Below are 26,121 nucleotides of genomic sequence, written 5' to 3' on the forward strand. Positions count from 1 at the left end.
TGCCTGATATCTATCTGCCAGAGCCTCCTCCCTCCCACTCAGCTTCAGGACCAGTATCGGCCAGGGACTGCCTCTCGGTGAAGAGCCCTTCAGAAGGGCTACTGTCAGCCCGTGGGACTTAGTTTCCCCTTGAGGAGACAGCTTTTGGGGTTGGGGGTAACGCCCAGGCAAGGGTGGGAAACCAAACTCCACGGTGCCCAGATACACTGGGCAGATTAAGCGCTCCCCCTGCAATCTCGATTCTGCTGTCCCGAGCCCCGAGGGCCGTCTCCTAGGAAAGCCTTGCTCCCCCCCGCCCCAACCCAGGGTTTTGGGTCACGTGACTCCATTTCTGGGAACTGGGTCTTGGAGGGTGCGGTGCCCCCGCGTGCGCGATCTTGGAAAGGGATCTTGGAAAGGGATCCTCCCTGTTTCCAACCTCCCCCCTCTCCTCACTTTCTACGGGCCCTGGACCTTGCCCTGGATGTTAACCATTTCCTAATGAGAACTTTGATAAAGGCTGGCATTTAGGGCTCCCTTTTGGAGCAGGTAGCTGCCGTTGGTAGGATCCAGTCCAGAAGGCGGGGAGCTTCTGTCTGAGAACATCCCAGGATCGTCCACTAGGGGGCAGAAAAACCATAAATTAAAAAAATGTAATAATCTCCCTAATAGGTGCTCCCACTGAACGCCTAGCATCCTTATGGTCTCTGTCTCAGTCAGTTTGCAATTAGTCTCATTTTCCGGCTGAAAATACTGAGACTTAGACAGAAGGAAGCCACTGGCCTAGCTCTCCCTGGCTGTTGCTGGCAGAGCTGGGATGGAAGCCCAGGCTGCCCAAAGGATGGGGCATGTGCAGGCTCTGGCTAAGGTCAAATTTGGAGGTTCATGTCCCAGGATGGGAGAGGTCTGGGGTAGGGGGTGTTCCTAGCTGGGAGAACTATGTTCTTTGGGGATGCTGTGTGGCCAAGGGGAAGTGGCCTGACCTCTCTGAGCCTCGAGTTGTCTCCTCTTCTGCAACGTGAGGACAAGAGTTCTGACCGTCAGAGTGTGAGGCTTGAAGGAGGTGCCGGAGCTCAAGAGCCACTGCAAGACCTGGCACATAGCAGGCGCTCAGGAAATGAGTTCCCCATCTTTCCTGAGCCTCCCCTCCCATGTCCCTGGCCGTGGGGAGTGACCGGGTCAGGATAGGCCTCAGGGAGATGGGGGCTGGGACGGACGCTTGGGACCCTGAGCCCCTCCCCATGGTGCCCGGAACCCAGTGAGGGGGCCCCACCCCCGACTTCCTGCGGCACCGGCCACATCCTGCCCTGGGGTGCCCTGCGCAGGCCACTTCCCCCTCTGGCTGGGGCGGCAACCTGCTGGACAGGGGCGAGGACAGACGGAGAAGGATGGATAGATTCTGGACGACCCCTGGCCAATTCTCCCTTCTCGCAGCTCTGGTCCCGAGGCTGGTTCAGGCCCAACCCTGTAAGGCCCTGGGAGGGAGTGGGAGTGCGGTGGGGAAGAAAGTCCCAAGCTGGCGGCCAGGCTGCTGACCTCGCCTTGCTCCCACCCGCAGTGGCCCAGCGGAAGCCGTGGCTGGTGGGGCTAGGGGCTGCGCTGGCCTCCCTGTTCCTCATCTTTGTCCTCACCTTGGTCTATGCCATCTGGTGCAGCGAGCCCGGGGACAGGTGGGTCCTCATCTTTCTGAGCCCCTCCCTCTCGAAATCTCTAAATCTCTCCTCTGTAAGCCCCTCCCCTCTATGAGTCCCGCCCCCTAAGCCCCTCCCCGTGTCGGGCCCCCTCTTAGCCCCTCCCCTCTCCGAACATCCTCCAAGGAAGCCGGGCAGGACCAGGGGGTAATTCTTTTTTTTCTTTTTTTTATAAATTTATTTATTTATTTTTGGCTGTGTTGGGTCTTCGTTTCTGTGCCAGGGCTTTCTCTAGTTGCAGCGAGCGGGCGCGGGCCTCTCACTATCGCGGCCTCTCTTGTTGCGGAGCACAGGCTCCAGATGCGCAGGCTCAGTAGCTGTGGCTCACGGGCTTAGTTGCTCCGCGGCATGTGGGATCTTCCCGGACCAGGGCTCGAACCCGTGTCCACTGCATTGGCAGGCAGATTCTCAACCACTGTGCCACCAGGGAAGCCCCAGGGGGTAATTCTTTGATTCAGAATCCATGGGGGCCTCACATAACCTCACTCTCTTCTCTCCTGACTGCCGACCTGCAAAATGAGGGTGGCTTCCTCACAGAGAAGCCCATCCCTAATATGTGTTTCAGTTGGGGTCTGTAAAATCTTTTTTGGGGAGAAGGGGTCTGTAAAGTCTTTTTTGGGGGGAGGGGGTCTGTAAAGTCTTTTTTGGGGGAGGGGGTCTGTAAAGCCTTTATCACCCCCCACGCGAAACCCATCCATTTATCCATCCAACTGTCCTTCCCTTCCTCCCTCCAGCCGTCCATCATCCATCCATGCATCAGCCCTCCCTCCCTGTCTCCCTCTGTTTCTCTCTCCTTCCCTCCCTCCAGCATCCAATCCTCCATCTGTCCACCCATCCAACCACCCACCTTCCCACCACCCATCCACCCATCCGTCGGTCCATCCCCCATCTCTCTGCCTGTCCACTCACCCACGGTTTTGAAACCCCTTATTGGTTTTGGCTCATGCAGCTCACCTATGGGCTCAAGCACTTCCTTCGTGTTCAAACGGGGCGGGTGTCCTAAGCTGCCTGAGCCTCGTCGTCCCCTTCCTTACCATGGGAACAACAAGGGTGCCTGCAGGACTCAGAGGTTCTGTGAGCATTGTAAGAAGCCCGGAACACTGTCTGTCCTTATTAACTTGGGTTACCTGGGCCCTTCTTGTCTCCACAGCAATAAAGAGGAGGAAGAGGAGACTGTGAGAAATGAGGAGAAGGAGGGAGAGGGCGACTGGGGGTTGGAAATGGAGGAGAGAGGGGCCTCCGAACCATGAAGCAATGGCAAGCTCCTCCCCGTGAAGGTTTCCCACTCATCTCCTCCAGGCAGCCACCCAAAGATGCCCCAGTGCCTTCTCCATACCCTATCAGCAAGGACCCGGCCTTGGGGCCAGTGAGATGACTCCATCTGGGATTCAGGGTAAAGTGGCCCTTGAGTGCAGAGGACCCAGGACCTGCCCCAAGTCCCTCTTGGAGGGCTCTCTGCGTGTCACCTGGTGGCCCTGTACCCGTTCCCAAGCTTGGTCTCCATCTGATGATTCTTCTTGAGCTTGGAGGACACCCCTGGTACAAGGAACAACCCACCTCCCCGAGACCCCCTGCTATCTCGTATCTCTACCCAGTCTGCATCGCTGGCAGCTTTTGGCCCTTTTGATTTCTTCTCCCACCTCCGATTTCTATTGCCCTTTGGATATCATCGGAGAAGCCAGGTCCTCCTCTTGCCCACGTGCAAGCTCTTCCAAGAGTTTTCCAGGCCTGCTTCGACGAATCCATAGGAGTCACTTGTTTCCCAGCCCCCCTCCTGGCCTCGGCTTGCTACTCTTGAACGTGAACTTTGAGCTGGCTCAGAGCAAGGCCGTTTCCTGAGAGATGAGGGCTCCTCCTACCTTGTGCTGATTTCGGGGCACAGTCCTGGAGGCTGGGACTCCCAGGGCCTGGGGTGAGGGTGCAGGAGTGCGAGTAGTGGGGGGGGAGCAGCAGCACCACCCCTTCTTCCAGTCCTGCACTCCTTGTGGGGAGGCGCCATGGAGAAGGGGAAGGAGTTGGAGTCCCCACTTCTTTGCTGTGTAGCCCCGAGGCAAGTAACTTAACCTCTCTGTGCCTAAGTGTCCTGTCCTGTAAAAGGGGAGGATAATAGATTCTTCACAAGTCGTCATGAGGTTTGAATGAAATACGGTCTACAGAAATCCTGAGCGCAGAACCCAGCAGCCCAAAAGCGTCTAATAAATGTCGGCTTTTTGTTATGCTGAAATGGTGAAGATGGAGCGGGGCAAATGGGCCTCCCACCACAGACTCGGGGGATCCTGAAGGTCAGAGGGTGTTTTCCGACGGCAGCTCTGGGAGGGCAGTTTTCCGCCCTCCAGTCTCCTCTGTGCGAGGTCCGGGGCTTCCGGGTGGGTGGCAGTGTTGAGGGGGTCGGGAAGGGAGAAGGGAGGGGCTATCGGGGCTCCTCCCCTTCCTCAGGGGGCGGGACTTCCCCACTAGGGGGCGTCGAGGGGCGTTTGGAGGGGCGTTCTTTTGGTTGTCGCAAGCCTGCCCCTTTTATGGCGTTTAGTGGGGAGCCAGGGCTGGGACAGCCCCTCAAAGCCAAAAACTGCTTCACCCCAGGGGCCAATGGATGAAAAACACTGAGGCTTTCCTTGAGATAAAAGTACAGATTGAACCCCCAGCCCGGCTGAGACGCGGCCCCAGGATGAATCTCCAGCCCCTGGCTGAACCCTCCATCCCAGCTGAACGCCCACCCCCGGACTGAGCCCCTCACCCAAGATGAGATCCCCACCCCGCAAAGAAGCTCCTGCTAGAACTCCCCTTCCACCCCTCCGCCAGGAGAGCCGGACTGTGGGGATGCGGGTCAGCTGACCCCTCCATCCGGGATCCGCTTTCTGGGTCCAGGTCCTAGGTCCTCCCACAGGGGGGCGCCAGAACCTCGCAGCTGAGCGCAGAAGAGCCCACCCCTCTTGGGGGTGGGGCATGGGAAGGGTACGTGTCCATCTTGGAGGGGGTCTCGGACTCCACCCCTGCCCCCCAACGATTGTGTCTTCTGTGCCTGTTACTGGGCAGCAGCGTGGGGCTGCGCACCTGCGCGTCAGCGTCGGCGCACCGCACCTGGGTCCCTCTCGGTGCGTCTTGCCTTCGCTTCGTGCCTCAGTTTCCCCGCCAGTGAAAGGGGATATAAACGTCCTTCCCGGGGAGGCTTGTGGGTAGGATGGAAGGAGCCTGTGCAGTGGAAAGCTTTGACTGCACGTCTTGGGGGTCCCTGGGGGACTTGGAATGGGGGCCAGGATGGGGGACAAGGTTTCAGACCCCAGCCTCCAAGGAGAAGTGACTGCCCCTCACATCCATGATGCTTCCCTGACCCCAGCCTTTGAGGAGCCCCTGTGGCTTCGGGGTAGGAGCTGGACATGGATACTGCCAGCTCTGAGTGGTCAGGGGTGGTGTGGAAGAGACGGGGGTGCTGGGGTGCTAGGAGGGCTAGCAGGGGCTCTGCCCAGGCAGGTAGAGAGGGCTTTCTGGAGGAGAGGGTATTGGCACCAAGTTGTCCTGTCCTACCTCTGCTCACTGCCCCCCGGGGCTCCCACCTCCCTCCTGGGGTAAAAGCCCAAGTTTCCCCGTGGCCCACAAGGCCCTGGATGACCTGCCCCGTCCCCTCCCTGCCCTGACCTCCTCCCTCTCTCCACCTCGTTCACTCTGCTCCAGACACACGGGCCTCCTTGCTGTTCCTCCAACACACCAGGCATGGTGCTGCCCCAGGGCCTTTGCATGGGCTGTGCCCTTTGCCTGGGAAACTCTTCTGCCAGATTTTCAGGGGGCTGTTTCTCTCCCCCTATTCAAATCTGTTTAAACGTTACTTCCTCATGTGAGGCCGACTCTCCTATCCCTTATTCTGCTTCATTTGTTTCCTTGGCACTTACGTCCTCCGACATTTACTTATTTTTATTGTTTATTGTTCATTTTCCCAACTTGGAACTGTAAGTGCCATGAAGGCAGATCATTTGGGGTGTTTTTTTGTTCTCCACTGTGTCCCCAGTACTTGGTACCCAGCAGGTACTCAGGAAATCTTTGTTGAATGAATGGGAGTTTGCTAGGTGGAAAAGAAACAAAAAAGAGGGAAGACATTCTGTGCATTTTTGGAGCACCAACTGTGTGCCAGGCTCTGTCCTTGAAGCCAGGTAGGAGGTGGAGTTCCCTGTGCTTGGCACAGAGCAGGTGCTCCATAGATGCCCGTGGAATTTGTTGATCAAGGACTCTGGGAGAATCCCGGAACTGGTTTCCTGAGGCCGCCTGCCCTCCAGCCTCTTCCCTTCACTTTGGTACAGAACACAGAAGAGCCCGAATGGAACACAGAAAGGAGGACCCAAGACAGCTAGAAAGAGTCGAAGCATAGCTTGTTTAATTTTTATACATTTTTTCTTTTTTTTTTGCCTTTTATTGAATCTTTTATGGAACCCCCCTTTTTCATTTTTTCTTTTTTTTTTTTTTTTTGCATAGGGAAACAAACAAAATAATAACAGCCAGAGTCACTTTCTGTAAATGGTACTTAGGTAGGCGCGTCGGCGGAAACCAAAATGACTGAGTAATATACAAGGTTATGATCAGAGTATGATGTGAGGGCGCAGGGCAGGGGAGCCGGGCAAGGAGAAGGCTGGGCCTGGGTCTGCTCAGATGTCCCCTTGTCCCCCGTTCTGTCCCCACCTTGGGGAGGAGGAGGAGGAGGGCAGTGAGCCTGGCCCGAACCTTCTCCCAACATGGGTTCATGAGCATGGGGTGTGTGCGTGTGTGTGTGTGTGCGTGCGCGCGTGTGTTGTATCCGGTGTGCGCAGCAGCAAGCGAGAAGCAGAGTAAACTATCCTGGTAATATCGGTAAAATACAAAACGGGGGGAAAAAAACCTCAAAAAACATCTCAGAGGGAAAAGGAAATTAACAGCAACACCACCAAAAATTTTAGAAAAAAAGAGAGAAAGAAGGAAAGAAAATTCAGAGAGGAAAATGGGTCCCTCTCCCCTCTCTCTGTCGTCCCTCCCCCAACGACACGTGTTCTGTCCATCAGACACGGCTTGTCCCACCCCCACGTGCGGTCCTGGGGGGTGGGAGGGTGACAAGTTGCGGGTAGGGGCCAGGACCCCTGGTGTGAAGGGGCTTTGGTTTCAGGGGGCCTGGCTGGGGCCCAAGATTGGGAGGATGGGATGTCAATGCATTTTTGGGAATGGGCTTTGGGGACTCACCACTAGAGGCGGGGCTGAGGTAGCTCCTGTCCCTTTTCCAGTGGGTCCCCTTCTAGCCAGGTGGCGTGAAGGCAGGGCGGTAGGGAGGGTGGGAGCTTGGGGGGTGTGGGACTTCCTTCCTCTCCTGGAGCCTTTATTCCTGTTGGATCCCACCTCCTCTTTTCTGAGGCCTAGGGGACCCCCAGGGACTGGGGGAGGAGAACCCCAAAGCCACACCAGCAGACATGTGAGGCACTGCTTGGGAAAAGTCTGTTTTGGTATCGCTGGCAACAAGTCCTGCTGGGATCGCTCTGGGTCTGTCTCCCTGCCTTGCCCGGGGAAGGGGCTGGGGGGGAGTGTGGGCCTCTGGGGCCAGCTCGGACCCCACGCACTCTGAAATGCTTAGGGATACATGGATGGCGGAGAGGTGGTGTCAGTGTGGAGATGAGACCCTCAGGAAGTGTCCAAAGCGGCAGAAACAGGGAAAGATGGGAGGATGCAGGGGATGCTGGATTTGAAGATGGGTCTCTGGAACCTCTCGCCCATCACCCTCCCTCCCCCCCGCCCCACAAAAAAGTAAAAATCAGGGTCTCAGAGAGAGAATCCAGGCCAAAATAAAAAGTAGCCACTGTATAATCTGTATTATGAGAAAAAAATTCCAAAATTATACACACATATATATATATAATGTATAGTATAGCCCTACGCTGGAGGTCAAAGTACCGTCAGAGAAGCCAGAGGAGGGGGGTGTGTGGGTGTCCTGTGTGCTGTCTCTTCCAGGGGGCTGGACGGTTGCTCTGGGCCCCGGGATCCTGCCTCACTGGCCGCTGTCCAGCCAAATCTGCTAGCTCTTGATCACTGCTGTCTCCGAGGACACAGAGAAAGTTCCGGAGCAGGGAGGGGGGTGCTGAGGCTGAAACTGCTGCTTAGGGAGCTGCAGCAGCCCCCCACCCCGCCCCATGTCTCCTCTGGGGTTCCTTTCCGGTCTGATTGTCTAGCTCAGGGTGGGAATCTGGGCTCAGAACTTGGCCAGAACCGGGGTTCCAGACCTGGGCACGGGGCACCCTGGACCCCCGCCCCAGTCAGATAGGGCCAATTCAGCTTGACCTCTCCACACCACCCTCTCCACCCAGGTTGGGGTCCGGTGCCCTCCCTCATCCAAAGAGAGGGATGGGGGCAATTTGCATATATTGGGGAGGTCTCCTTAGTCTTTTCCACAGCAAGGGCTGGACCCCAAGGTCAGGCTGGGGGACTCCGTATGGGATGGACAATGGGCCAAACCTGCGCCGCAGGTTTGAGATGTCAGTTTCATCTATGTTCAAAAAAAAACCAACAGCACCCAACCCCCTGCCCGCCCTCCTCCCCGGGCATCGACCCAAACTGCAAAGGCAGGTGAGCTGGCCGGTTCCTAGTGTTTCTGCCTTATCCTGACGCACAGCTGGGGGCGAGGAAGGGTGGAGCTCTGGGGCCCCGGGTGCTGTGGAGTGCGGGCGTGAGGGACAAGGTGGTCCCGGTGAAGCCCTTGGGGGAGGGGTCCTGCAGGGACGGGCCACCCACTCCCTGTGCCACTGGCTGCTCCCACTTCCCTGGGGCGGGCCGGGGATGAAAACCAGAAATCAGCCCCCACGGAAACTGACAAGCATGGCCTTGGGCTCTCAGGCCAAAGGGCAGTTCTCAAGGGCAGTGTCAAGGCCCAGCTGAGGCCGTGGTCTGGGCTCTCGGTCTGGCCCCTGGGGCTTGCTGAGGTGACTTTTCAAAAGAAAACATGACATGAGCGTATGGTGGATGAAAGCCCGGGCCTGTCTGCAAGGCCCCAACCAGCTCTGGAGACAACTCTAAAGTCTGAGGTGGTGGCTGGGGAATGAATGGGGACCGTCTGCCTGGTGGATCCACAGAGGAGATGTCTGAGAGGCTTGGGGACGGCCAGCCAGAGGTGGCAGGGATGGAGGACCCGGCCCTTTGGTCCTCTTGCCTGGACACCCCGCCAACTGCTACTGTCTCAGCTTTGGTTGAGTGAAAGGCAAAGGAAATTGGGGAAAAACAGAAAGAGAGAGGAAGGAAGGAAGGAAAATACGAGAAAATAAAACCGAGGAGAAGACAACAGCACGGCCAGCCCGCTGCCCACCCCTGCCAGGGCCTGGGACGCTGTGCCCCTGGCTGCCCCTGCCCCCTGGCCCCCCGGCCGGGCCTCTGATGGCTGAACTAGACCTACAGGTACAGACAGACAAATATTGCATATATTGGGTTCGGTTTTTGTCTTTTTGTTTCACACCAGACCCCCCTCCACAGTTACAGCTGGAAGACGTAGTAGAACTGGGTGGGAGAGCAGGAGGGTCCTTCCTGCCACCCAAGGCCAATCTCCAGGGGTGGGGTGGGCTGGGTCCTTTGGCAAGAAGGCAGGGGGCTGCACAGGGGGAGAAGGGGCTGGGGGCGGGACAGCGATTTGACCCTGAGCCAGGGGGACGCCAGCCTGAGGGAGAGGTGGGACCGGGGGAGTCTGGCTGTGGGTAGGGCGGCCGCCCCACGGGCGGACCGCATGGGTCGCGGGTGCATGCGTGGCGTCTGGGGGGCTGGCCTGTGGCCCAGTGAGGGGAGAAGCCCTTGCCCGGTGTCAGGGGACACCCCTGAGGTCTGTCCGCCAGCCTCTGTGGGCAGGGGATTCAGAAACAACCCCTCTGGAGACCGAGGGTGGGGCTGGGGGGGGTCGCAGAGCACCAGGGGGCACCCCCAATGCAGCAGGAGACATGGAGACGCGGCCAAGGGTGGGCTGGGGGTAGGGCAAACCGTGGGGCGATTGTTCCGTGGATTGCTTTTTTTTTCAGCAATGTGATTTTTAAGCATGTGATTTTTTTTTTTTAGCAATGTGATTTTTTTTAATTCTTAATTTTTTTTTTACAAATAGAAATACATCCCTTTTCAATTTTTACTTTTTATTTCATGTCATTGCTTTGTCTTTTTTTTTTTTTTTAACTACACGAGCAGTGCATGCAGCTATCTGTGTGCGCTGATATTGTTTAAAGGTAATACTTATTTTTGGAAGGCAAGGCACATCATGTGGTAGAAAATTTCGTGCAAATTAGGAAACATGGAATTTTTTTTAAGGTTTTTTTTTTTGTATCTTTTTTTTTTCTTTTAAAGAGGAGGGCGGGGGAGGGCTGGGGGAGGGCTGGGACAGGGAGATAGAGCCAGTATCATTCGCCATGCAGTTTCAGCCGCCGCGAGCTGACGTCAGGAGCCAGGTCACAGGAATCCTCGACTAAGCACCATGCAAAGTTAGGTAGCTGGGGGCTGCCAGGTGCCCCCTCCCCTCCCCCACCTACCCACACCCTAAGGTTCCCGGCTGAGAAGCTTCCGGATACCCCAACTACACAACCCCCTGCTCTCCTGGAGAGCGGCCCATGCTTTGGTCCCCAACAGCCACCTGGTGGAGGGGCCCTGGGGACAGAGGGACAGACCAAGGGTTCTTGAACCCCTCCGGACAGCGGGAGTGGGGCTGGTGGGGAAGGGTCTGAGGGGGAGGGGTCGTTTCTCTTTATGATCGAGTGGGTTCGCCAAGCCCCTTGGGCTGGTTTGGGAGGAGGAAAGTCTGGTGTCTGGGGAGGTTGTGGGGGGGTGCTGGCCGGGCCCGGGGCACCGGGGTTTCACCGGGAGAGGGAGGGGAGGGCCAGGCTGGGAGCAGGTGAAGCAGAGGCCTGCCCAGGGCCATGGCTTTGGCCTGGGCCCGGGGATGGAGGTCAGGATTCCCCAGCGCCAGGCATGGAGGAGGCCAGTTGGGGCTCAGACGGGTGGGCCGGGAGGGGTCCTTGTGTTTGGGCCTGGTTACCCTAGAACACCTAACACCCCCTCCCAGGCTCCCCACCCAAGATGGCCATCCCGGGGTGGAGGCATGGATGGGGCTGGGCAGCTGGGGTGAGGGGGCACCCGGTGGCCCCAGGTTTAGTGTTTTTTGGAGCGGCTCAACGGAAAATGTTTAGCAGATGGGAGGCCCCCTACAAGGCTGCAGGGAGCCCCGAGGCGCTGACCCTCCCTGCCCCCAGCCAGAGCCCCCTGCCCTGTCCAGGCACACGTGGACTGCACCCGGCCTGGCCTTCTCTCCTTCGGGCGGCCCAGCTGCGATGCACCTCCCGGCTGTGTTCGGCGGGGGGTGGGGGGATGAAAGTGCAAACCGTGGTCCCCCTTTGGGCCGGGAGGCACCAGGGAGGGGGTGTCGCTCCAGGATGTAAGGCACTGGCAGAGTAGGCGCTGGCGGGGGGCGCAGCGCCCTCCCCAGACCCCACCCCCGTGCCCCAGCACGGCAGGACGCTGGGGGGATGCCCAGCTCTGCCCCTTGGGCCCACTGGGTGGGGTCCCATCGCTCTAGCTCTGAGGGGGGGGGCATAGCAATGAGGGGTCAGCAACTGGAGGGGCCGGGTTGTGGGGGGGAGGCTGGAGGATGCCCACAGCCACTCGCTTCCCAGCTGGACCAAGGGGAGGGGGGGCGGGCGGTGGGAATCAGGCACTTAAACCACTCGCTCTCACCTCCCACACCTCCATGGGCTAAGCGGGGTGGTGGGGTCCTCCCCATTCAGGGCTTGGGTGGATGGAGAGTCCAGAGCAGCCCCGGGCCCCTCCGCTCCACCGCCCCCAGCCCCCTCCTCGGAAAGTGCATTTCTTACAGTGTGTGCAACGCGGGGCCCTCCCCCGGGGGCTGGGGTGCGCTAGGGTGGCCTCCTATGCCTGGGGCGGGGCGGGCTGGGGGTCATTTGCATAGAGATGTCTCCCAAACCGGGCCTGCGCGCGGGGCTTCACCAAAGACCAAGTCCCCGGCGCGCCCTGGGGGGGGGGCGGAGACGTCCACAACCGCGGGGCACTCCTGAGAGAGTATTGGCCATGCGTCCTTGTCCCCCGGCGACGCCCGGGGTCTCCCCGCAACCCTCTTCTGCCCCCGTCGCACCCCTGCCCACCCCAGCCTCTGCGGTGGCCTCTGTTGCCTGCCACCGGGGTCCTCGCCGGCCCCCCGGGGGCTGCCTCCCCACTTGGCAAACACTGTCCCGGTGGCAGTGGCGATGGGGGCGCGCGGGAGAGGCGGCCTCGCTGGGTGTCCTGCCCCGTCGGCTGGGCATGGGCACCAGGCTGCGCTCACCTGGTCCAGGGCGGAGGTGGGGGCAGCCAGCCCTCCCAGAGCAGCAGCAAGAGGAGATGAATAACTTAGGACGCCCCGAGCGCCCGCTCCCAGGGGCGGTGGGGCCTGGCCCTCTGGTCCGGTCCATCCGGCCGCAGCATCCCGAGAGTCCGAAGCGTTGCCATCTTTACCTTTTATCTTCTTGGTTGGGTGGGTTTATTTTTATGTGTGGTTTTCTTTTGTTTTTGTTTTTTTTCCCGTTTGTCTTTTTTTTTTTTCTCCTTTTTTTTTTCTTTTTTCTTTTCCTCCTGTGTGTTATGTGTCTGTGTGTTTTGTCTTTCGGCCGGGCTGGGAGTCAGCGGGGTGTTCTTGCTTGCTCTAGCTTGCCACCGAAAACGTGGGCCGGGGGCCGGCTGTGTGGCTCCCCGCGATTCCCGGGACGAAGGAGCAGGGCGTGGGAAGAAATCTTTCTTATCCCAGATACCAGGACTGGGCGGCCCAAGGGGGACACAGAGAAAGAGAAGGAGAGAGGAGAGAGATGGGGGTCAGGCTCCGCCAGCCACTGCCCATACCCACTGAGGCCCCCCTACGTAGCCCTGGGACCTGGGACCTCTGTCTCCTCTATCCCAGACCTGGCATCACCTGCTGGGTGACCCTGGGCAAGTGACTTTGCCCCTAAGCAGAGCTGCTAGATAAACCTCAGGATGTACAGTGAAATCTGAATTCTAGATAAACTATGGATAAATCTGTTAATATAAGTCCATCTCATGCAACTTTTGGGATATACTTATGCTAAAAAATTTTTTTAATCCTTTATCTGGAATTGAAATCTACCCAAGCATTCTGTGCTTTTGTTTGCTAAATCCGGCAACTGCACCTCATTGCCCTGAGTATAAAATAGGGGAGGGGATCTGCCCACCTTGTCCGCAGAGGGTGACATTTTCCCATTTAACGGTTCCCCCAGAACCCCCATGAAAGAGGGACTACTGCCCCCCAACCCCGTTTTGCAGTGAAGAAAACCGGGGCTCAGAGAGGTAAAGTAACTTGCCCAAGTCCACCAGCATGGGAGGGGAGAAGCCAGAATTCGAACTCAGGCCTGAGAGGCCTCAGTCCTCACCTGTCCCCCTGCCTGGGGCTGACCCCTTAGCCTGGCCTTTGAGGGGGTCATGACTCCCACTTTCCAGAGGGGGAGACTGAGGCTCCAGGTCAGGTGGCCAGGTCTGCATGGACAGCTCTGGCCTGGGTCTCCACAGGGAAGCCGCTGTACAGACCCTTCCCCTGGAAATGCATCCAATTCGCCTGTGTGGGGCGGGCCTGGGGGTAGGTAACCCCCATCCCCACCCCGCTGGGGTCACAGCAGCGCTGCTCCCCTGCCCCCTGCTGTAAATCAATCGCACCCCCTCCAACCAGGCCACCCTGCAGCCGCTGGGCCATCCCATCGAACTGGCGCCATGGCTCCCAGCCCCCCACCTCCAGCCAAGTTCAAGTTCATCTTGGCCATTACCTCATGTCTGGTTTCCGTTGGCAACCAGACAGATTCTGGGCGTGACCCTCCCTGGTGGTGGCTGGCCTCCCCTAGGCCCTTCCTCCCTGCCTCCTCCCCTCCTAGGCTCTCTGCCCATAGTGGGGGCGGGGGGGGCACCCTCAACCCAACATTGTCCCCCATCGGCTGAGGGGGAGACAGAGGCCACGCGGTGCCAATAGTGAGTTCTGGGCTCTTCTGGCATCCCCCTGGCCTGGCTGGAGCCACCAGTGTGGCTTTGGGCATGTGGCTTAAATTCCTCTGGCCCTCGGTTTGCTCATCTGCTGAATGGGCGTGATGGGCAAAGAGCTTCTGGTGTAAAATGCTCGGCCGCGTGGACCCCTTCACACAGCGGAGGGGGTGGGGGTGTCAGAGCCCACAAGAGCCCCACTCTGGGGGCCAAAGTGATGGATGGCTCAGGACTGGGGAGGCTGATGGTGAGAGACGGGGGTGGAGGGGATGAAGAAGGTGGGCAATCGATCAGGGAGAGATCAACCGACATCGATTGGAGGAGGGGTGCTGATTGGGGGGAGAGGATATTGATCAGGGGGCAAGGCACTGACTGTGGGGAGGGCAGGAGATGGAAGGGCAGGTGGTGCGGGGAGAGAAGCTGCTGCAGGCTGGGGGGCGGGGGCCGGGGGTGGGGGCAGAGGTAAGCCAACCAGCCAGGAATAATGAAGGCGGAGGAAGTGCTGACTGGGCCAGAAAGGAGAGGCCTCTGGGCCCTGAGCCCTTTGCAAAGGGGCTCCAAGAGTGGGGAGCGGGTCTCACGGCCCCTTCCTCCCCACCTTCCCTCCTTCTGGGGTCTGCCGGGGGGGGGAGCCTGAACCCACTGGGGGACTTGGGCGCCCTTAGTCCAGGGACCCGTGGTCCAGCCTGCATGGTGCTGGCGGGGTCCTCCACCAGACCCAGATGGGGGGGCCTCGCCTTTCCCATAAGTCTTGGGGTCTCTCATCCGTCTGTCACCTTCTGTGCCACCCTCCCCTACCAGCCCCACAAAGTTCTTTCCAACTCCCAGCCCTGGCTGCGCTCCTCCCTCCCACTCATCCCTTCAGTGGCTCCCTTTGGCCCCGGGGCCAAAGCCCACATTTGAGGTCTTCCACATTCAGGCTGTTTCCCCATCATTTCCAGCCCTTGGCAGTGCTGATCCCCCTGCCTGGACACCCTACTCTACCTGACACCAGGCTCTTACCCCTCCCCACCCAGGCGGGGCCCTGGATGCACCCCCCGACTCCCAGGTTCCTCCACAGCCCCAGACCCACTCTCTCTGGGTCCCCAGCAGGGCCTGCTGGCCAAGGGGGGTGGTGACCAAAGATGCCCCCCTCCCTGGCACCTTGGTTTCCCTCCCCTTGCAGGCCATTGGCTCCGGGTGGTCCCCCGTCCCCCCATGCAGGGGTTGACAATGGGGTGGGGGGGAGGCTGGGGAAGGGTTAAGGGGCCAGGGCCCCCTCCCTGTCATTTTTATTAGCTTTGCTTTCTGCAGCAATTAGGACACTCCCAGCCTCCAGCGGGGAGGGCTGTCAGGTGGGGGTGGGAGAGGAAACGCCTGGCTTCCTGAGCACCGGGGGGCAGGGGTGTCTAGGCCGGGACAGAACCCAAAACCCAAGGCGGGGAATCCTGGGGCCACCCCAGCTCGGTGGGTGACCCTGACCAAGTGACCCCTCTGTCTGGATCCTGGCTGGGGCTCTGTAAAGCAGGACACTTATATTTTGGGTGGGCGAGGGTGTGTGGGGTGGTCTTGGCCTTTCAGCGCCCTTTCTGGATAAAATTGGTCCCCTAATGCTCCAGACCCTTCAAAGACTCCCAGGAGGTGCCCAAGGCCAGAAGAAGAGACAGGTTCAGAGCTCCCCCTGGTTAGCCCTGGTGCCCTGACCCCAGCACCCCCAGCTAAAGTCTGGGCAGGGAGGGAGGGGGATAGCCAGGTCCTGCCCACCCACTCTGTCCCCCTGAGCTGCCAGCAGCAACCTGGCCAGCCTCAGACGGTCGCCAGGGGTCCAGGCTGTGGCGGGAGGTTCCTTGGGCCTGGTCAGCGTGGCTGATTCTGGTCTCATCCTCATCTCCGGGGATGTGGCTACTACTCCACCGCCTCCCCACGCCTCCCCATGAACTCCACTGCAGGGGACCCCCCCAAAGTGGCTTGAGGATCCGAACCTGACCCCTGGGGACCCCACAAATCCCCATACTCTATGGCTCTGGGAATTTGGAGATGCTGGGGAGCCCTGAAGAGGTTTCTCTGTGCATCTGGGCCTCAGTGGGCCTGCAGCAGCTGGTGCTGCCCTCTGGCTGTTTTATATCCCGTGACCCCCTCCCCAACACGCACCAGGGAGCACGGCTCTGGGGTCCAGCCACCACCCTTGAACACCCCCTGCCAACACACTCCTGGCTTGCACGCAACACAGATGTGGACCCCGGCCCAAAGGCGGGTGTCGGGGACACGTGGGCAGGGGCTGAGGCCACCTCCCACCCCGAGAGAAGCTGGGAGCCATGAGTCTCAGTTCCAGACCCATCAAAGCTCTGCCCTGCACTGCTGTGCAGCCTCACGCAACTCACTCCTCCTCTCTGAGCCTCCTTGTCTCATCCTCAGCCAGCCTCATGCCCCTCACCCTGGTGCACACTCAGCTGCAGTGATCCTAACCCCGCCTCTGCCGCCCCACTCCCACTTCGCAGGCTGGAGCCAGGGGTGGGGGCTTGCATGTCCTACCAGGAGGCCCCACCCCCCGCCATGGGCTGCCTCAGTTTCCTACCTGCCCCTGGTGTCCTGGGGTCCTCTGGCACCCCCTACCCTCCCTCTCCGGTGGTCCCTCCCTCCGGCCGGCGTGGGAAGGGATGAAGGCTGGGGGGTTGAAAGCCTGGGCTGACGCGCTGTGTGATCCTGGGCAAATCCCCTTGCCTCTGCGAGCCTCAGTCTTCCCATAGGTACAAATGGGGCCAGGGCGGTGAAAATCCCAGCCCCACAGCAGCTCTGCCAGGAGTGTCCCCTGGCAGGATTTGGGGCCATACCACGTCCCCGGGCATGGGCTCGAGGCCCTGGAAGGGGCTGGGAGGCTGGCCACCATGCCAGGGGTGCGGCTGGCGGGAGCGGCACGGGACCCAGCAGGCCGGCCTCTCCCTGCGCGCCCAGGCCGGCCCCTCTGCCCTGCCCCTCCCACCCCCCCACCAGCCGGCCTCTTGGCCCCTACCTGTGCCTGATAAATGCCCGTTGGATCCCTTGGTCCTAATCCCACAAAGGAACGGTTTGCAGGGGACGTGCCGGGCGTAGAGTAGGCTGCGGGGAGGAGAGAGACCGAAAGCCCATTAGCGCGGGGGCGGCGCGGGAGCACCAGAGAGGGTGGCCGCTGCCCAGGGTCACACAGCCAGGCCTTCACACCCAGCACCCGGTGCCTCCGAGCTTGCCGCCCTCCCCCGATGGTCCAGGCACCCCGAAAAGCCCACGGTCTCGGGCCCCCGGGGTCACGCGGGGTCTGCTGAGAGGGAAGGCGCAGGATGAAAGTTTCATAATCCAGAAGCCGCCTGTGAATTATTCAGAGTGTTCCACTGCCTGGTCCATCCTGCTCCTGTGGCCTGCATCCCGCTGCGTGGGGTGCCATGAATTATTGAGGGCGTTTTATTTATTAATTTCCCTCCTGGAGAGGGCATGGGGAAGGCTGCGTGTGTGCACATATATATGTGATTATATTTTAATCGCACTATGTTTTGCCGGTGAGTGAATGATTCGCAACCCAGGCTGGGGAGGGGACGGGGGTGGCGGGAGGGTCCCCATGTGGTCTCCACCAGAGCGCAGATAAGTGGGAGGTGGTGAGGCTTGGGGGATTTGGGGGAGGGGGGGTGGGAAGCAGGCAGAACCTGCAGTTCAGAAGCCGGTGCAGGGGAAGGAGAAGAAATCCATGTTTCTCTCTCGTCTATTAAGCGTCACTGTAAGCCAGGCACTGGGCACCATCCCATTTTAACCCTCGGCAGCCTCAACGCGGCAGACGTGAACATTATGCCCATTTCACAGATGAGAAAGCAGGGAGAGTAGGTGAAGACCAGCGCTGCATGCCAACTCTGTCCTCTGCACCCGGCCTCCCGCTAAAAGTTCTCCCTGATCTATTGCACTGACTCACTCGCCACCACCCTCTGGTGACTCTCCCATTTTGCGGCTGAGAAAACTGAGGCTCAGAGAGGGGAGGACGTTTGCCTAAGGTTACACAGGGAGCGAGATGCAGGAGCAGGATTGCAACCCAGTGCCCTGCGCTCCATCATGGTGTTTGGAGAAAGCCTGTCTGCACGTGAGGCTGCCCCGGGTCTCGGCAGGCAGTGGATGCTGGGGAAGAAATACTGGGGTGCTGCATGCGGGGAGGGGGGCCGATGGGGCCCAGATGGAAGGGCTGGCCCCTCCTGCTTGGGTGGGGTGAGGAATCTCATCTGGGGAGCAAGGGAGAGAGACACCCAAAGAGAAAGGGGATTTAGGGAGAGGCTGGGAGCGGCCTCTGATGCCATCTACCACTGATGGGGTAGATAGACCCCAGGATGGGGATTCTAGGAACCTCTTCCCAGCCTGGAGCAGCCCTGGACTGGGGTGGGGGGTGGCGGGGGGGGGAGGTGCCCTGGGGGCTGGCGAGCCGTAATCTGGAGCCACATCCAGAGAGTGGAAAGTTCTAGAAGGTTAGGAGACCAAGCCAGGGCCTCCCACCAGGCTACCACCTGGACCCACAGCCAGAGAGCAGAAAGTTGCAGAAGGCGAGGCAGCCAACCCAGGGCCTCCTGGGGTCAGGTGGGCAGGCGGGGTGTGTCCTGTCTAAAGATGTGGCCCAGCCCAGGTTACCAGCAGGAACAGGGCCCACTGGGGCCAGTTTCCCCAGAAAATCCAGAACTCTGGAATTTCTATGTGAGATGTCATAATTTTAAAACCACCATCACCACAACAGATTCTCATTTTCCTCAGACAAAAGGCTTCTGGGGGCCGGGTCGGGCCCTCCCACCTCCAGTTTGAGATCTTCACCTACTGCCAGCTGCTTGTTGCACGGAAGAGGGTTTAGAGGCCCAGAGGGGAGACACGGGGGCCCCAGGCCACTCGGCCAACGGGGGCGGACCCCAGACTTGCCCCTGGCCATCCCCTCAGGCTGCCTTGGCCCTGTGTGGACCTGACCACGTGGGCCCCAGGCCTCCGTCTGGGGACCCACCAAACTCGCCGGTACCCACCGGGCTGGGCCTGAGACCCCGACCCCAGAGGCAGGGCCGGGGAGGGGAGGGGCCCCTCGGGGACGCCTTCCCGGGTGCTTACAGGGCGAGGTCGGCGACGAGCTTCCTCCCTCGGAGGTGGGTTTGGTGGCGGGGGGGAGCGCCAGCCGCGGCAGCCCGGGGGGCGGGGGTGCCAGCATCTGAGCAGAAAGGCAGTGACTGGACATTTTGAGCTGGCCACTTCCATTTAACTGGGGGGAACAGAGAGACAGGTGGTTAAGGCGGCGGGCGCCCCCTCCGCCTCGGGCTGCCGTCCACCCCGGGGCTGTGGACCGGCCTGGTGGGCACGGCCAGGACGAGTTTGGTGGGTGCCCGGTGCTCGCCTGACCCCGCAGGCCTCCAGCACCCTGGGATCGCCATGCCTTCCCTGCCTCCTCAGGCTACTGTGTACCCACTTGCTTTTCTTCCACGCCTCCTAAACAACATCGCTGGACCTCATGGGCGGCCTAGACGCATCTCCCCGCATTTGCCGCGAGTACGCATTCATTCATCCACCACCTCGCCCGCGGTTCCCAGATCTGAAAGGCTCCGAACACCAAAAGCTTTGGTGGAAGTCTGGCCAAAGGCGGCCTGAGCTCAGCCGTAACTGTGTTTGATTTGGGGGCTTCCTAGAATACCGTCTGCTCAGACATCTGAAAAAGCCTGAATTCCCACCCGGTCTGGCTCCAGGAGCTGTGGACCCTGCCGTTTGTAAAATAGAAGCTGCCCTGGCAGAGGAAGGGTTGCCTGACACTCGCGCCAGGGCCCCAGGGAGGTCGTGCCCCCCACACTCACCGGTCCAGGTTGCTGACTGGCTGGATCGCAGGCCAGCGACACAAGATCTTTGAGCGGGTCCTGGGGGTTGAGGTGAGGTGGGTAGCGGATGGCCGTGTGCGGGAAGTAGGTGGAGGCCGTCTGGGGCAGGATGGACGTGGTGGGGAAGTGCAGGGCCGAGGACGGGTGAGGGCTCCGGGCGATCCCTGTGGAGAGGAGGGGGGCCGTGGTCACCAGGGGCTCCCGCCAGGCCGCCCTGGCTCCGAGTGACTGTGTTTGTGGGTTTGTGTCACGCCCACGCTGCAGCACCTTTAATACGAATATGTGGAGACCCAGCGGCATCTGCCACGACCAGGCCCTGCTGTCATTTACACGCCCAGATTCGATGAAACTACTGTGAACCTACAGAGTTCTGGTGTCACCCCTTTGAGCATTTTTATTTTTTTAAATTAATTTATTTTTCGCTTGCAGGATCTTAGTTTCCCAACCAGGGATTGAACCTGGGTCCTCGGCAGTGAAACTGCTAAGTCCTAACCACTGTACCACCAGGGAATTCCCATCACGTCTTTTTTTAAGACAGAGGATGACGGTGGCTCTCAGAGCGTATGTCCTCTGCCCCAGCCACAGAGCAAGCAGGTGGCAGACCCGGGGTTCGAGCCCAGCCTGACTGGCCACACCCTGACCTGGGGCTCGGCTAGCTCTTTCCATAAATGGCTGGTGGGTCAACATTTTTTTTTAATTGAGATATTATTTGCACACTATAAAATCCATGCTTCTAAAGCATACAATTCACTGTGTTTTTTTAGCACATTCACGGAGCTGTATGACCATCACTACAATCCCTTTTAGAACATTCTCATCCCCCTGAAAGGAAACCCTGTCCCCATTAGCACCACCCCCATCCCCTCCCCCAGCCTGACAACCAGGAAGCCACTCTCTGTCTGTGGATTTCCCATCAATGGAATCACACACTGTGTGTCCTTCTGTGTCCGGCTTCTCTCACTGAGCATCATGGTCTCAAGGTCCATCCATGTTGTAGCGAGTGTCCATGCTTCACCCCCTTTCATGGCTGAGTAATATTCCAGTGTGGTATTTGTTTTTTTTTTTCTTTTTCTAAACAAGTCAGTGACTTTTAGTATATTCACTTCGCAATTCCAGAACCACTTCACTGCCTCCAAAAGAAGCCCTGTGTCCACTAGTGGTCACTCCCCCTTCCTCTCTCTCTAGCCCCTGTCCAGACAGTAAATACTTTTGGCTTTCCAGGCCACAGGGTCTCTGATGCAGCTACTCAACTCCGCCCTTGTTGCCTGAAAGCCACCATAGATGACATGTAAACAGATGGGTGTGGCCGTCCGCCAATAAAACTTTATTTACAAGAACGGTGGCAATTGGGGGCCCTGCTTGGCTGGCTCCTAGTCTAAACTGTTGTGCTATTTTTTTTTTTTTTTTTTTTTTGCGGTACACGGGCCTCTCACTGTTGTGGCCTCTCCCGCTGCAGAACACAGGCTCCGGACGCACAGGCTCAGCGGCCATGGCTCACGGGCCCAGCCGCTCCGCGGCATGTGGGATCTTCCCGGACCGGGGCACGAACCCGTGTCCCCTGCATCGGCAGGCAGACTCTCAACCACTGCGCCACCAGGGAAGCCCCTGCTGTGCTATTTTGATGTTTGCCTCTGCCCTGTATGTGTATTTGCCCTTGTATGGAACTAAATCATCATTATCACAACCAAGGGGCAACAGGTGGCATTCAAGCTCTTATTTAACTCATTCTGATTTAATTCATTCGGTCCTACGGACAGCCCTGGGAGGGGGATGTTTATGACCCCAGTGGACGGGGGATGGGCTCAGCTCACACCCCACACTGTGAGCGTGGTGCTTCCTGTCTGTGTGGCTGAGAGCTCCCGTACCCCTGTGTGGCCTGTGTGTGTCCTTCTGGGTGTCTGCCTCCTATTGCGGCCATGCCGCCCAGGGGTCTGTCAGTGTGGGTCGCTTGAGCATGACACATGGGGAGCAGGTTGAGGGGTGAGTCCCTGGCTGCACCTCCATGTACAGAAGGGGAAACTGAGGCCCCAAAAGAGTCAGGCCCAGGTGCTCTCTACCATGGCACCTGCAGGCTTTCCTGCCCGGGTGGGAGGCTACAGCAATAGGACTCGTGGTCAGACGGCCGGTGGGACTTCCCTGGCCATAAGGGGCCTGATTAGAGGGCTCAGCCGCCCCTCCCCGCCCAGGGCCCACGGTGCTTACCACTGTGCACGGCGATGACGGGCCGGTGGTGCTGGGTGAAGCTGGAGAGGCGGGGCGAGTCCTGGGGAGACGGACTGTTGAAAGGGGACTTGTCCATCTCTGTTTTCTTCACCGGGGATGAGATGCCTGCAGGGAGGGCCAGAGGGTCAAGGGCCGGCAGGCAGGGTTGTTCCACTCCCAGGACCCCTGCACCTCCCTGCAGAGCCCCTGCCCCCCACTTCTCCCAGCAACCCATGGACAAGGGGCTGGGAGCCCATTGTAAGGAGGGGTAAACCAAGGCTGAGAGCTGGGAAGGGGGCTGCCCAGGGTCACACGGCCCACGGGAGGAGGAGTGTGACGCCACACGGGCCCCTGGACAACAGAGTCCGGCCCCCACCTTCTCTCCTTCCAGACATAAGTCGGCTCAGGGCTGCCCCCCAACCCCCAGGGACACCAGAGCCCTGGAGAAGGCGGCAGGGTGGGCAGAGGATTGGTCCAAAGCCCCAAAGCCCAAGTGGCTCTGTGCTTGTGCCCCCCCACCGATCCTTACCCGGGGGACAGAACCTTCCCTGTAGGGTCATCGTGAGTATTAAATGCGATACAACATGTAAAGCCGTAAATCAGGGCCTGGCACACACCCACGCACTGGAATTACTTGCTGCCATTCCTCTGCAGATGGGGGTCTCACTACCTCCCCTGGTGGCCCTGGGGAACCCAGACGGTCTCCAGCTCAGCCTCAATGAATAAAAGGTGTAAAATGGGCACATACAGACTCCGTGGAGGCCGTGGCACAGAATGGACGCCGGCTCAGGAGGAGCCTTGTCATGACATGGAAGACAGACCCCAGAGATGCGGGGCACACGTCCGCCCTGAAGAACCATGAATGCCCCCCGCCTGCCTCTCTGCATCCCACCCCCTACTCCCACCCCCCTCTGCAGAGGCTTTGTCTAGTGATAGCAAAGGATGACGACGTGTCTGAAAAAAGGCAGAGTCCTTGGCCTGTGGCCCCTTTTCTGGAATTGGGCTCTGGGGGACGTGGGGATCTGGACATAGACATGTTTAGGAATTGTTTTAAAATCCATTTTACAGTGAAACACACCCACTGAGGCCCAGAGTGGATTCACACATGGTGAGGGTTGTTGTTTTTTTTTTAAATAGTTTTTATTGGAGTCTAGTTGATTTACAATGCTGTGTTGGCTTCAGGTGCACAGCAAAGTGAATCAGTTATACACATACATATATCCCCTCTTTTTTAGATTCCTTTCCCACATAGGTCACCACAGAGTACTAAGTAGAGTTATCTGTGCTACACGGCAGGTCCCTATTAGCCAGGTATTTTATACAGAGTAGTGTGTATATGTCAATCCCTATCTCCCAATTTATCCCTCTCCCTCCCTTGCCCCCTGGCAACCATAAGAGTCTTTCCTACATCTGTGACTCTACTTCTGTTTTGTAAATAAGTTCGTTTGTACCATTTTTTTTTAGATGCCACACATAAGCGATATCATGTGATACTTGTCTTTCTCTGACTTACTTCACCCAGTATGACAGTCTCTAGGGACACATTGCCTGCCACCCCACAAAAGGTGGCCTCTCAGGTTGCACACATCAAGGCCGGGGTCATTCTCTGTGGGTCATCCTCGGCGCCATGGGGTGTGGTGCAGCCTCCCTGGCTCCACCCACTTGACGCCAGGAGCACCCCCAGTCATGACAACCACAGATGTCCCCAGACACGGCTCAGTGTCCCCTGGGGCAGAGCCGCCCCAGTTAGGACCCCCACCCTCCTCCGAGGCCCGCCACCACTGTTTCTGGAGTCTCGGGTTGATGGTTCTGTGAGTGGGCATCTGCGTGGGTCCCCAGGGCTGTCCCACCTGGGATGCTGCTGCATTCCCCCCACCCCTACTGTGGCATTTCCACGTGGAGTGCTTTCATCCTCTGCAATGGCACGGCCAGGGGTGAGCCAGATCTGGGAACCAGCCCCCCGATGGGCACTCAGGCCACCATCTGCTATTGCTGTTACAGACGCTGCTGCCCTAGTCGGCCCTGGGTGCGCAACAGTGTGTGAGCGGGGGGAGCGTGTCCTGGAATGCGGTTGGCGGCCCAGAGGGATCTGGCAGCCAAGCGGGGCCTTGGGTGCAGGCCCGGGCTTTCCCAGGGACAGGAGGAGCTGGTGGCATCCAGGGCGGCCAGCAGGGAGGAGGATGGCCCTGCTGTGTGTGCGTGCATGCGTGCGTGCGTGCGTGTGTGTGTGTGTTTGTGTTGGGCTCCCGGCTGGCTCAGGGCTGCAGGGGGAATGAGGTTACGGCTGTCAGACGCTCCTAGAACAGCCTGTCCTGGATGGAAATAGCCCGGCGTGGACCCCGCCCCCAGCTGCACCTCCGTAGGCCCTTCTAAAGCTTCCTGAGATGGGGCCTTTGGGAGCCAGGGTCCAGGAGAGGGGTGGGGGGCGCCCGGCGCTGCAAGAGTCACTCTCCTGCCTGCGTTCCTGCATCTGAACAAACATGCTGGGAACGGCCCCACGTGAGCAACCGATGTTGGTTATTAACACAGTGCCCGTACATGCCCCATCAAAGCACGCGTCTCTCCATTTAACAGGTGTGCCCTTGACCTCCCCGATCCGCATGGCCATCTTTCTGCTTAACATACATATCTCCACATAAGCATCAAGCATCCCTACGTCCCCCGTCGAAGATACAAACCTTAACGGACACACGTGCCTGTAGGTGCCCACTCCCAAGTATCTTTCCACTTGCCTGTCACACGTGCCTGTCTGTCCCCCGTTTAAGTACATACGCTTCATCTAACAGGTGGGCCTGTACATCCCCCATCTGAGCACCCACCCGTCTGCTTGACAAACTAGCCCGTTCCCCTGCAGTGCCAGCTCCCCTGGGGGGCCCACTGCATCCAACCACTGGGCCTCCGGGGCCGGGAACACAGGGTGGGCAGAGAGTGTGCGGAGTGTACGCGTGGGCGGACGGAGCGCAGTTCTGCTGGGATCGGCCACCACTCACTGGGCACTTACCACGTGGGATGGCCTCCCCCACTACCCCTAGCACTGCTGACACCGGTCATCCTCAGCGGGCCCATCCTGGGCGCTGGGGGGTGTGGAGCAGCGTCCCTGGTCCCACCCACTGGACGCCAGGAGCCCCCCAGTCATGATGGCCAGAGATGTCCCGGACACCGCCCAGTGTCCTCTGGGGGCAGAACTGACCCTCTGTGAGGTCCTGGGGAGCCAAGAAGTGGTGGAGCTGGGATTCAAAGGCAACTCTATAACTCCTCAGGCCACACTCTGCCACCCCCTCCTGCCCCCCAAGTTCAAAGAGGAGAGAGATGGGAGTTCCCTGCTTCACTCCATATAATAACTGCTTGTGGGAGGCCCATGTCCCCTGGGGGAGGGCCACAGAAGCAGCAAGAGCAAAGCACTCTGGGACCCCCTTTCTGCCCCGCTTGGCTGGATAATCAGGGAAGGCCTCGGGAGGAGGTGGCCAGAGGAGAAAGGGCACTCCTGGTCCTCCTGGCCCGGGCACAGAAGGGGCAAAGGGCTGGAAGCAGGTGTATGGGGTCTGAGAGATGTGGCTGCAGAGGTCTTGCCTGGGCGGGGCTGGCAAGATTTCCCCCAGGCCTCTGCCCCCCACCCAGGCCTCTGCCCCTCCAGGGCACCAGAGTGAGGAGGCTGGGGCTGGGGGGTTAGCTGGGCGCTGCCCATGGCGGCCACAGCGGAGGAAGGGAGAGAGTACTCTAATCAGCTTAACCCCCTTAATGAACATCTAATTGGGGGCTGTCTAGACAGGAAGCCGGAGGAAGCCAGGAAGAGGAGAAAAAGGAGGAGGAGGATGGGCAGGAAGGGGAAGAAGAGGGAGGGAGAAGAGGAGGGGGAGGAAAAGATAGAATTCATCTCCCCACAAGCCTGTGAGCACCCGGAGGGCAGGGGCAGGCACACACTAGAGGGTTGTACTGAGACTCCCACAGGAGGGAGGGAGTCTGCCATCACCTGAGGCAACCAATGGGAGCTATAGGAGGACTGACCCCCTCTGGCATTCCCTTCCAGCTCTGTGATTTCCCCATCGCACACCAGAAGCTGGTACAGGCTTCCTCCTTGTCCTCTCCCATCATGGCCACTTTATTCTCAGTGTAGGAAGGTTGGATCAAGCCCCAGTGACTCTCTCTAGCATTTCCTTCCTTTTAAAATTTTGTTTTTCTTTTTTGAGCATCCTGAGTTGAATGCTGGGTTCTTTATTTCCAGCCTTTCTCTTTTTCCAATTAAAGCTATAATTTTTCCTCTCAGGGCTGCTGTGGCTACATCAGCACAGGCTGTCTTTCAGCTCTAAATAGTATTCACTTTATATGTAGACAACCTCTTCAATCACAGAATTAGTGAGAAGTGCTTTTGAGTTCCCAATCAGTAAATGATAGGGCAGAAGTTAACTGTCTCCCAATATCTGCTTTATCCTTCTTCC

At 59.0% G+C, this 26,121-nt stretch overlaps 2 protein-coding genes across 6 annotated transcripts in view; one reads left to right on the forward strand and one right to left on the reverse strand.

The window, feature by feature from the left end:
- The first annotated feature begins 1,293 nt into the window (after positions 1–1,293).
- LOC309804329 (small integral membrane protein 24-like) lies at positions 1,294–3,894 on the forward strand. The gene is made up of 3 exons (XM_082621687.1): positions 1,294–1,446; positions 1,538–1,649; positions 2,821–3,894. The coding sequence occupies exons 1-3, from the start codon at positions 1,368–1,370 to the stop codon at positions 2,918–2,920; spliced, it is 291 nt and encodes a 96-aa protein (XP_082477813.1). The 5' UTR covers positions 1,294–1,367; the 3' UTR covers positions 2,921–3,894.
- A 2,117-nt stretch (positions 3,895–6,011) lies between these two features.
- NFIC (nuclear factor I C) overlaps positions 6,012–26,121 on the reverse strand; it is a 70,928-nt gene continuing 50,818 nt past the window's right edge. For 2 of the 5 annotated variants that reach the window (XM_082621071.1, XM_082621070.1), the window contains exons 7-11: positions 21,686–21,811; positions 19,463–19,647; positions 18,732–18,879; positions 16,648–16,733; positions 6,012–12,435 (exon numbers count right to left, since the gene is read on the reverse strand). In XM_082621071.1, the coding sequence (XP_082477197.1) occupies positions 12,418–12,435; positions 16,648–16,733; positions 18,732–18,879; positions 19,463–19,647; positions 21,686–21,811 (563 nt within the window). In that variant the 3' untranslated portion in view covers positions 6,012–12,417. The remainder of the gene's footprint in view (positions 12,436–16,647; positions 16,734–18,731; positions 18,880–19,462; positions 19,648–21,685; positions 21,812–26,121) is intronic. The other 3 variants (XM_082621074.1, XM_082621072.1, XM_082621073.1) reach the window with 3 other exon arrangements.

Source organism: Mesoplodon mirus, assembly GCF_964341445.2.
Source record: "Mesoplodon mirus genome assembly, chromosome: 5".
NCBI lineage: Eukaryota > Metazoa > Chordata > Mammalia > Artiodactyla > Ziphiidae > Mesoplodon > Mesoplodon mirus.